The sequence below is a fragment of the Xyrauchen texanus genome, chromosome 38 (genome assembly GCF_025860055.1).
Source record: "Xyrauchen texanus isolate HMW12.3.18 chromosome 38, RBS_HiC_50CHRs, whole genome shotgun sequence".
NCBI classification, from domain to species: domain Eukaryota; kingdom Metazoa; phylum Chordata; class Actinopteri; order Cypriniformes; family Catostomidae; genus Xyrauchen; species Xyrauchen texanus.
In genome coordinates, this window is record NC_068313.1 from 22,963,832 (window position 1) to 22,976,354 (window position 12,523).

The window sequence follows — 12,523 nt, forward strand, 5'->3', positions numbered from 1 at the left end:
CAGGGGGAGGAGGAGCACATTGCCTGGAGTGGAGGACCACTGCCCAGCTGGCCAAGGACCAGGCGACAGTGTGTCCGGGGACCGTCAAGTCACTTTCTCTCTCTCTCTCTCTCTCTCTCTCTCTCTCTCTCTAATTCAGTCTCTCCCGCTAGCTCTTTCTCGCTCACCTCTCCCTACCTAGTCTCTCTCTTAGTTTCCCAGGAGGTGGGGAAGGCCAGTCAGGTTAAAGGCGGCCAAAAGGGCAACACATCCCCTCCAGGAAGGGAGGGAGGGAGGGAGTAGGTCAGGCCAGAGGTTTTCCTGGCCTGAATCTGGAGTGTAACGAAGAGGAGGGCGTGGCCGGGGCGTGATGTCGCATACCTGGCGCCAAGTTGTCTAATCAGTGGGAGAGAGATAATAAGGGTCCAGGACGCCAGTTCGAGAGAGAGTGAGACACGAGTTGTGTGTGTGTGTGCATCTTGCTGCAAACCACTTTTATGTTATGTTTCAGTAATGGTCTGCCATTAAAGTTTACGTTGCTGTTCAGCCAGTTCCCGCCTCCTCATTGCTCATGCTGTAAATCTCATTACAGTGAAGAAGTGCTGCCACAGAAGTCTGTTCAAACCAGTTTCAACAGGTACCTTTATATCCAAAATGTGTCTGTTAAATCAATGACTAATAGGTCAGCGAGACACCAAGGTAGCTACCTTTGGATTCGGACACAGCCACAGTCTTGTGCATAAGTGCACGCGCACAGTTTTTGTGACCAGGCTAGTGTTTAAAGCCAAGGTAGCATGTTACACTGCTCTCTGAGGATATTTCATCATCTAAGCAGCATGTTACATTGTTTTGGGGACTCACAAATACTCATATAAATGGACAAGATACAATTTATGCAAGTGTAATGTATTTCTCATTAAAATCAGCATACATCTGTAACATGATCACACTTCTGTGTGAGTAGTTTTTCATTAATTATCTAGCAGCTCCAGTTTACAGGGTTAAATAAAAAGTAAAATTATTGGTTATTGCAAAAGACACAATAAGCTGTGAATTATGTTATCATTATCAGTCCAGAAATTCCGTATCGGTGCTTTCCTATAAAATAGCTTTTTTAGATTCAAATGACTAAATGGCGATTATTACAATTATTCACTTCTAAACTAAAAACAAATGATATTGTGGGTGAAAAACAGACTCACCAAGTTGATTACTCTGAGACATCTGGGCTTGTTTGTCTATCATTAATGGTGTTAACAGGGTAATCAGGGAGAATCTTTCTCTAAGAAAAACCTTCCTAATGGCTAATTTATTCATAAGTGAATTCCAGATGGGGCATTTAATAGTAGTAATTCACAGTTTTTGTATTGAAGATAGAATTTAATTATCATTGAAACTCAACAAGTAAGAAATATCACACTTACACATCTTTTAAAAGGCACTAAATGTGTTAAAGAATTAAGAACAAAATAATAATGAGATACATTATTTTCATCTTTTGACAGCCTTTACATTAGCTTAAAATAATAATAAAATTAATTTCATTTTTACAGGTTTAATAAAGCACAAACAAAATCTTTTCAAACTCCACTGGGATACACATAACCCTTGGTTGGAGTCCCTGTTGTGTAAAGAATCTTTCATCCACAGACAGACACAGACTTGGCTGGAGGGGAAGTGTACTGTATCTGGAGACAAAGTACCATAGTAACACCATGTTAATTTGGACATGATACCATGGTACATATAGATATATAGCATCTGTATAGTCTAATTTTAAAACATTCTTACCGATGCAAAACCCTCGCAAATTCCCATATAATGCACCTTTCATTTGTTAATTTACCATCAATTCTAATTATTCATTCATAAGTAGGTGAAAAAGGTGAATAAGAGCAATAGGTCTCCCACTTCAGAATTGTGCAAAGCATAATAAGACTCTCCCCACACACTTTGAAGTGTGAAGCCCAGTGGACCACAAATATTACTAGAAAAAACTCCAGACATCAGTGAGGAGGTATGCAGGTGAACGGTCAGCTTCAAAGCACACGCATTAAAAAAAAAAAAAAAGAAAGAAAGAAAAAAGGCAGGCAAATGGAAAAATGTAGGACCTATTCATCTCCTCCAACCAAAGTGTATGGAGAGATTAGCTGGATTAGTTAACATTGGAAAAAGGTCACAATTGCACTCCTTGGTGAACCCAGTATGTTTTATGTGACAGACACACAGAACATTTCATGTGAGGATGTTACACACACAGAACTCTGCAGAAAGCTGTACAGATTTCCTCAGAATATTGTGTTTCAATAACAGTGCAACAGTAATAACACATTTTATCAATGTTTTGGTCCATTCTGCAAATTCTGCAGATTTTCTCCCCAAACCATTGCACAAAATATGAAAAAGTCCACAGATTCTTGGTCTAGACATGAGCTTCAGAACTGAAAAAACCCTCCGAAGATAGCTAAAAAGATCTCCGCCAGAATCACCATCCACTGTGTGTTTAGGCGCTGAATTCATCTCACTCCTCTCCTCTATGCATACCAATTAAAAGCGGATGAGGCGAGAACGGTAGAAAAGGCTGCCAAAACAAAGTCAAATCCAAACACATACAAATTAACAGATGAAAAGAGTTAGAGAACAAAGAGAGCGGGGTTTGAAGAGGGGAGAGAAAAAAAAGAAGGGAGGGAGAGGACGAGCCCCCCCACCCCAAATCAATCGTTAAAGGCCCCTGGTTTACTTTCCCTCCAGCCAAATGCACTGGCGTGTGTGCACTTGTGTGTGTCCATGAAAGATGTGTGGTGAACTTCCACCAACACAGTTGCTGAGCAGTGCAACCAGCTCATGAGTTGTTTGGATAGATACCTTTACATTAACAGAAATATATTTTGTACGTAGGGATGTAAAACAAATATTGTATCGTACAATACGACGCTCACGATACAATAAGTATATATCATTCAGTTCATAAATAACTGGTAGAGTTATTGCCACTACTCCTTAAGAAGTCTTTAGACCAAGCAGTGCAACATTGAAAGCAACAAACTACAGTGCTGAGCACTCACAGCCAAGCAGTATCCAACTGCATGGTAAAGGTAAAGGTAAGAATGAGAGTGAAGGCATTTACAACCTCATGGATCAGGGAAAATGTAGGTTACAAATTTAGCTTGCTCACTGGACATTAAGACATGATCTTCTTCAAAGACGCTTTGAAACAATGTGCATTGTGAAAAGTGAATATTAAATAAAAATTGTTTGAGTGTAGACAAACTTATTTTTTTCAAGAAAAAAACATGATTGTTTTTCTCATAACAATCTGCTGATAAATGCAGTGCTGTTAAGTTACTTTACCTCTGGACCTCTGCTTTTTGTTGCCGATGTCAGACACTGTTGTGTTACTTAAGATTTAAAATACATTTGTGTTGAATACCTGAATAAGTATAAGCAAAATATTTGTGGGCACTACTTTTTTTTTTTTAAAGAATTGAATCGTATCATGAAAATCGTTACAAGCCTAATTGTACTGTATGACAAAGGGTTGGGCAAAAGAAAAAAAATTAAAGGAGTCATGACATGCCTTTTTTATTGTTTTATTATAGGTTCACTTATAATGTGACATTAAACGCCCACTGTTACGATTGGCTCTCTGCTCTTGACTGTCCTGCCATCTCATTGCACACCACTACTGGGTGGGGCTATGAAAGTGATAAGGTAAAGAAGACTTTGATGTGTTGTTGTGGAGGCAGTCAGATGCAAATATCGACCACAGTGTAACATCACAATGAGGAGTAAGTAGAGAACGAGTCATTTTGGCAGCTTAATTTCAATAAATGCTCTTTCTGCAGTGAGGTGGAAGTTTTGAGTTCTGAAACCTACAGTATGTTTTTATAGTGTACTCTTACATGTGAAAAGATCAAGAAAAATGTAATTCCTCATGTCATGACACCTTTAAAAATAGTCTCTGTTTGAATTCATGAGCTGTAAAATGAACCGAATAAGCCACACCCACAGTAAGTTTAACTGGAATTTGTATTGGAACGACAAGATGGATTCATTGAATTGAAATTCGAAGAAATGTAACAGTCCTACAACAGAGGAAGTCCATTAGTTTGTTAGTTAATTTTGACTATGTTAGTACATAAACTATTACTAACTATATACACTCACCGACCACTTTATTAGGTATGCCTCTCTAATACTGGGTAGAACCCTCATTTGCCCCCAGAATGGCCTGAATTCTTCGTGGCAATGATTCAACAAGGTGCTTGAAACATTCCTTCGAGATTCTGCTCCACGCTGACATGACAGCATCACACAGGTGCAGCCGATTTATCGGCTACACATTCATGCTGCGAATGTCCCATTCTACCACATCCTAAAGGTTCTCTATTGGACTGCAGAACTGCCTCTCGCTGGATGTTTTTGGTTTTTCGCACCATTCTCTATACACTCTAGAGACTTTTGTGTATGAAAATCCCAGGAGATCAGCAGTTACAGAAACACTCAAACCAGCCCTTCTGGGACCAACAATCATGCCATGAACAAAATCACTGAGAACACATTTCTTCCCATTCTGATGGTTGATGTGAACATTAAAAGAAGCTCCTGACCCGTATCTGTATGATTTTATACATTGCACTGCTGCCACATGATTGGATGATTAGTTAATCGCATGAATAAGTAGGTTTACATGTGTACATAATAAAGTAGTCGGTGAGTGCATTTGTTCCTTGATTTGAAGAACAATTTTGAAAGGAATAGTTCACCACAAAATGAAAATTCTGTTATCATTTACTGTCATGACTATGCCTTCAGAAGACATGGAATATGATGCACAAGTTGTATGGACTATTTTTATGATACTTTTGGTATTATAAAAGCTTCAAAATTAGTCACTAACTGTTTGGATATCATAAAATGCAACTTTTTTGAAATTATTCCTTTGTGTTCTGTAGAAAGAAAGCAAGTCTTATGGGGTTGGAACAACATGAGGGTGAGTAAATGATGACTATTAACTATTATTTAAACTGATTAGACATATGTCTCTAAACTCAGTGAAAAATAACCACATTGTTTTCAGATTACTTTATAAAAATTAAACAATATCATCAAAATGTTAATGTTTTGATTATTTGAATTACGTATTGAGCAAATTAGAGCATTCAGGGGGATGAGGTGGTAGCATTTCTAAAGCCATCTAATGTCTCTGGAAATAATTAGAATTACAGGTCTACCTCATGTTTGCTGCTTTAATTCAAACTGAATTGGAATTTAAAAAGCATTTTCAAATAAATTCTGAATCTCACAAATCCCTGGTATGAGATGGGGTAGGACTGTCTCACCTCCAGGATTTTGGGGTTGCCCTGTCGGCCAAGTGTTCCTAGGATGAGGCCCCATCTCTGGGCAGAGCGGGCCCTCTCTATGGCCTGCAGTCTAGTGGCCCTCATGGACTCATGGTCATAATACTCTCGAGAAAACACTTTGCTGTATGGGTCATACCTGCAGATATGGAATTTGAGGGAAATATTATATATTTTTTTACAAACAATAAGATCAAAGGATAAGTTCACCCAAATATTTTAATTCTCTCATATTTACTTATCTTTAAGCCATTCCAGATGTGTACGACTGTCCTTCTTCAGCAGAAACGAAATGTTTAATTATCGATTAATTATTTACACAAACATATTGATTTGATCAGAAGACATTCATTGATTGACTGGAGTTTTGTTGATTACTTTTATGACGCCTAAATATGCCTTTTGTATGTTAAACAGCCAGCAGCCTGATGGCACCTGTTTACTTGCATTGTATGGACAAACTGAACTGAAATCTGCTCATAAAATTCTTTATTTCAGTTCTGCTGAAGAGGGAAAGTCATACACATCTGTGATGGATTAAATGTCAGTAAATCATGAGAGAACTTTTATTTTTGCTAGGTGGTTGCTAGGGTGTTCTGGGTGGATGCCAGGGTATTGTTAGGTGGTTGTAATGGTGTTGAGGGTGATCTGGGTTGCTGTTAGGTGGTTCCACATTGGTAAGTATTTTTGTCCAGAGCTGTTTTATTGTCTGCCAAGCAAAAATTCTGATTGCTTATAGAAGTATTAGCATAGTGATATGAGTTCTGTGCCAAAGTTTAATACTTAGGGTTTGGGGTTCCCAACTGGAGTAACCCTCAATCCTCAACCAAAAGCATGGCTATAGTAATAGTAATGTTGACATGGCAAACACTACAAATGATAAAAAGCAGAAAAAGTGTACAATGGCACACTGATTTACCTGTATGCATGTATCTCTGGGTTGGCAATCATGATGGATTCCAAGTGAAACCTTCCATCCCCAAGATATCTATAGACACAAACAGAGAGAGAGAGAGAGAGAGAGAGAGAGAGAGAGAGGTGGATGGAAAAAAACTACAAACAACTCTATTCTTTCATTGGGATTCGATTAAAACAATATCAAGACTGATTTCAGGCAAACAGGGTTTCGGATTAGAGGCCAGAGCAGCACCCTTACATTCAGAAAGCAAACAGGGTCAGACCTACTCAATCTGAAGTCAAGGCAACATTAACACAACCAGCCGTAAGGCGAGTCATGTTCATGGAGGTTGACTGGCTAATATTTTTGGGATAAGAAAGGGTAAAAAGACATACAAAACTGTGGCTTTAGGTAATCAAACTCAGTTTCTATTCAACCAAAAACAGTCAGAATGAGCTACGAATATTAGAAAAAATAAGGCCGCAAGACAAAGCACAATAAATAGAACAAAAGGCTGTTTTTTTGGTGGTCAAAGCCATCCATCTAGCATGTGTTCACATAAAACAACTGACAAAACACTGCAGATGTGTGCAAAAAAGTGACTGAACGCGTCTTGCTTAAAAAGCTAGATGCAGCACAAAGAATGGAATGTAAGTGTCTTCAAAAGGGACGTGTTTTTAAAAGTTGAAGTTCTTTTAACTTGACACAGCATCAAACCTGGCACTCCAGCATGAGACAGAAAAAACAGAGAGACACTGCACAAAGGTTGAACATCTGTCTAGTACATGGTTACATAGAAAAAACAACTAAAAGATACCACAAACAGATGTGAAAATGCACTCTGTGAAAACAGCACTGAAGTCTATACCTTGTTTCACTTGTAAAGTTGTCCATACAGATCCTCTGTGCAGCTAGACTGCAAAGGTTTTTGTGTAATGATAAACACACTGATACAAAAACAGTACCGGTATATACTTTTCCCTCACGCTGTTTTGTTTTTTATACTAACATTGACATACCTATGCTCCATGCAACTTCTATGGCTCTATGATGAAGCAAAGCAGGGAGTTTAGCACTTGTTGCGCACAGCACAGAAGTACAAAGAAGATAAATGTGAAGCAAGTGAGTAAAAGATAACTATACATGACAGTTTCGGATCGCAATAAACTGAACATAAAGAATCATATTATTATAGTATCACGACACAGACATCAATATAATATTGTATCGCCAGGTCCCTGCTGACAGACTCTGATTATCCTCTGTGGTGCAGACCTGTCATAGGTAATGGGAGTATATATTAACCTGGCAAACGTGATGCATGCCTTGGGGAGCGCTGCCACAATTAGAGTGGCTAATTAAGACACGTTTATGAAAAAGTACAGAACATGCTGTGGGTGGGAACCCCCTGGGCCCAATGGAGCAAAGGCTAAACCAACCATACTTCACTCTGGCAAGCACACACACATAAATACACACTTTCTATCATTCATTCTGCTTTGCTCTTCCAACACACTGGTTGTGTCCGAAACTAAAGGATGCTGCCTAATCAGTCAATGACTTAACAAACAGCATTTTTGCATGATGGTACCTCCTAAGGAAACTAGTATATATATATATATATATATATATATATATATATATATATATATATACACACACACACACACTAACCTAAATGATTATTAGGAACACCATACTAATACTGTGTTTGACCCCCTTTAGCCTTCAGAACTGCCTTAATTCTACGTTGCATTGATTCAACAAGGTGCTGAAAGCATTCTTTAGAAATGTTGGCCCATATTGATAGGATAGCATCTTGCAGTTGATGGAGATTTGTGGGATGCACATCCAGGGCACGAAGCTCCCATTCCACCACATCCCAAAGATGCTCTATTGGGTTGAGATCTGGTGACTGTGGGGGCCATTTTAGTACAGTGAACTCATTGTCATGTTCAAGAAACCAATTTGAAATGATTCGAGCTTTGTGACATAGTACATTATCCTGCTGGAAATAGCCATCAGAGGATGGGTACATGGTGGCCATAAAGGGATGGACATGGTCAGAAACAATGCTCAGGTAGGCCGTGGCATTTAAACGATGCCCAATTGGCACTAAGGGGCCTAAAGTGTGCCAAGAAAACATCCCCCACACCATTACACCACCACCACCAGCCTGCACAGTGGTAACAAGGCATGATGGATCCATGTTCTCATTCTGTTTACGCCAAATTCTGACTCTACCATCTGAATGTCTCAACAGAAATCGAGACTCATCAGACCAGGCAACATTTTTCCAGTCTTCAACTATCCAATTTTGGTGAGCTCTTGGAAATTGTAGCCTCTTTTTCCTATTTGTAGTGGAGATGAGTGGTACCCGGTGGGGTCTTCTGCTGTTGTAGCCCATCCGCCTCAAGGTTGTGTGTGTTGTGGCTTCACAAATGCTTTGCTGCATACCTCGGTTGTAACGAGTGGTTATTTCAGGCAAAGTTGCTCTTCTATCAGCTTGAATCAGTCGGCCCATTCTCCTCTGACCTCTAGCATCAACAAGGCATTCTCGCCCACAGGACTGCCACATACTGGATGTTTTTCCCTTTTCACACCATTCTTTGTAAACCCTACAAATGGTTGTGCGTGAAAATCTCAGTAACTGAGCAGATTGTGAAATACTCAGACCGGCCCGTCTGGCACCAACAACCATGCCACGCTCAAAATTGCTTAAATCACCTTTCTTTCCCATTCTGACATTCAGTTTGGAGTTCAGGAGATTGTCTTGACCAGGACCACACCCCTAAATGCATTGAAGCAACTGCCATGTGATTGGTTGATTAGATAATTGCATTAATAAGAAATTGAACAGGTGTTCCTAATAATCCTTTAGGTGAGTGTATATATATATATACACACACATTCCTGTACCTCAACTGGTAGCACATGGTGATAGCAAGCAATGCCGAGATCAAGGGTTTGATTCCCAAGGAACACACAAATTGACAAATGATATACTTTAAACTTTAAAAGTCGCTTTGGATAAAAGTATCTGCCACTTGCCGAAAAATAGACATGCAGTATTATACTTCTTTTAAACCGCTCCATTAGACACCAATTTTATTCTTTCAACCAATCACCAAATCACACTGACAGAATTTTCGGATATCATAGGCAGTGAAGGACAAATCTATGCTGCCTTCAAAAAATTGAGCAGATGAAGGCATTCTAACAGACATGATCATTTTAACATACCTTGATGCCTTCCTAACATCATCTGCAACATTCTCAGGTTTCGGACACAGCCACTCACAGTAAAAATCCCCACTTCACACACTTCTCTCTACTTTATATATAAGCGTAATAAAAACACCAATTTCCCTGTCACTGTCTCTTTCAACTATTACAAAAATAGTAGTAGCAGTTATGGCTGAGGCATTAACTCACTGTACTTCCTCAGCTCAGCTTTTAACAGTATAACTTAAGCGGTGAAAAATGTATGTATTTCTTAGAGATGGCACTACTGAGAATTCAATAGTGCAATGATGCATGGTATTTCTCAAATTCTTTTGAATACAAAGGGGCGAATTCACTAAAAAGTAGCACCAATTTTATGCATGGTATTTCAGCGCAAAATCAAACAAACAAAAACCTGCAGTTTACATCTGCAATCCAGTTTAACCATGTGCAGTCGACGCTGAAATAGTTCTGCATTTTGAATATTTCAATTCAAAACTCAAAACTTCAAAACCCAGCGCTGTTAACTATGCGCTATTAACATCTACGGAAAGCATGCGGTACATTTGGGTGTGCATCAAATTATGATCAAATGATGGAGAAGAGTATAATAACCTGGCATGTATCCAGACTATATATATATATTTGGTTGAACGTGCATTCTTGTGTTACTGTGGCAGCACAGAGTACCTTGTAACTCTGCAGGTCTGCGTTCACATTTTTATGTAGAATATGTTTCGGGCCAAAGTGAATTATCCGCAGAATGCTTTATGGTACGCCCAACTCATTAAAAGACACTATGAAGGTGGTGATAAACCCAAAGACCTGTGTAATTTTTCAGTGGAAATCTGTAATCATCTTCTGTCAGGGTCTTTTTCAGACCCCTGGCGAACATATTAATTCTTATGCGAAAGTCAGGCTCTGTGTAAGCTTTAATTAGCGGATAATTATATGGTTGCGATTTGGCTTTGCAATATAACATCACATTACTACGACTGTAGGTGTCAGAGAATGTCTCTTAGGGTGAGGGCACAGCAAAAAACTAAACTAAATGATCTATGAAAAAGGGTATTTACATAATGTTCATTTTGGGTGTCAGTGACACTTGTGTATGTCTAAAGTTGGCAAACACCCTGATGAAGACGTGATGGGTGAAAATTAAAGAACACAAAGCAGTTATCAATTCGCTTTCTTCCTCTTTCCTCTCACACACACACAAAACATTGGCATAAGAGGCAGAAAACACACATAACACACACTCCCTCTCGCTGAAGTCTATGTTCATACAGAATCATACAAATGTCTCATAGAGCATGCTGCTCACTTTTGCTGTACGATACAGAGAATATCTGTATCACCTGCATACACAGCATTTGTAGTAGAGAGAATTGTTGCGCTCAAAAAATACTTGTATATCCTTAGGTGTGTGGAGCAAAAAAAGATAATATCCAAAATCCAAAACAGATGCTGTCCACACACTAAATGAAGACCAAGGCGGTCTATCAAAAATATTGCATAGTGAAAAAGTGCAAAGTGCAGGGAGTCTCATATCCCTTTTATAAACACATGATTACAAATTGAGACCAGCTGAGCTTGATCCAAAAGAACTCTTAAAGTTATAGAGCTCAGTTAAAGAGACTTCAACATAAAAGTCCAAAAGAAAAACACTAGAGAAAACAGGCTGTGCAGGCAAGGCAAAAAAAAGCAGGCAAAATCCATCTCCTCATTCATGCCATTGGGGACTAAACAGTTTAACTCATAAATCCAAAAAGCCCCTCTTTGTCTCGATCCCCTCCTCTTCTACGAGGAAGGACCCTCTCAATGCCCAGGAACTTTAAATCTGAAAGGGAATGTTTGGCAGATTCAGATTTCAACTTAGCATATTTCCTAAATTTCTAATGACATATTATGTTCATCTTATGATTTAATATAGTCAAAATAATACATATAGCACCTTTAACAGTTGCTTTGGCTCACACCCAGTTATCTCGCATTTGTACTCATTATGGAGAAAAGTCTCCAGTGTTTAATTTGGACATTTATTTAAATGTTGCCTTGAGCATATGGCTGAACCCAAAATTATGTTTTAATAAGCCCCCTTTCTGCAGGTCAGAGTGGATTGTGAGGGAGGTTGCTACAATTGGTGACCTACAGTATATGAGAGTGGAGTGTTGTGATCCTTTGAAAATTTGGTTCAACATTTTGGGATTCCCAGATCTCAGTTTTTTTGGCATTTATAACTGCGCCACCTGCTCTGTACTATTTTTGGGAGTAGCATACACTCCCCTAAAGCGGCAGACACTCAGGGGTATATACTGAATATTACTCCCTGTCAATTCAGTGTCTGGGGGACAGAGCTTCAACTTCTCTCAAGAGATTATGGGAGAAAGATTTGAACTGGTGGAGGGAGTGTGGGCTAGGATTAAAAAATAAATAATGTCTACATCTAGAGATGCAAGGGTGCGCCTTATGCGATTCAAGATTTTACATCGATTCTACTGGACCCCCCTCTAGATTGTATAGGCTTGTGTAAAGGGATTAAGGGAAAGGAGGCGGCGAGAACCGCTTGACAATATAAACAACATTTAATTAAATAAAAAGACACACACAAACTGCTCGTAAATGCTCTCTCTCTCTCTGTCGCGCACGCGCACCATCCGCAGTCGGGCTTTATCCCTCTCGGAGGCTTGATTAGCCTGATAAGGAGCCGGGTGTGTAGAATCACAACCCGGCCCCACCCTCTGCCCTGTCACAGCTTGATCTTAAAGATGCACCCACCTGCTGGTGATGTCATCAGAAGATGGAGACACAACCCATGTGTTTTGGTGGTGTGTTAATATCCAAGAATTTTGGTTGAAGGTTCAGAGTTTTATGTGTGACATATTGGGCACTCAAATTTAATTTTGCCCCAGACTATTTGAGATATGATGGGGCGGTCATTAATGAAATGGGGCAAATATCTGGTATTTCTAGAGGGTTCTTGGGGAGGGGCAGTGGAGAGGGAAGTTTAGTGGTTGATGTGTGTGATTGTGTCTATAATCATGTGTGACCAATGGGGGGT

The 12,523-nt window shown here is 39.3% G+C and overlaps 1 protein-coding gene across 1 annotated transcript in view; it reads right to left on the minus strand.

Moving 5' to 3' along the window:
- The window catches only part of LOC127631606 (2-(3-amino-3-carboxypropyl)histidine synthase subunit 1-like), a 113,940-nt gene that overhangs the window by 24,567 nt on the left and 76,850 nt on the right, over positions 1-12,523 (minus strand). Inside the window, exons 7-8 of the mRNA XM_052109857.1 lie at positions 6,259-6,327; positions 5,322-5,478 (exon numbers count right to left, since the gene is read on the minus strand). Of these exons, the coding sequence (XP_051965817.1) occupies positions 5,322-5,478; positions 6,259-6,327 (226 nt within the window). The remainder of the gene's footprint in view (positions 1-5,321; positions 5,479-6,258; positions 6,328-12,523) is intronic.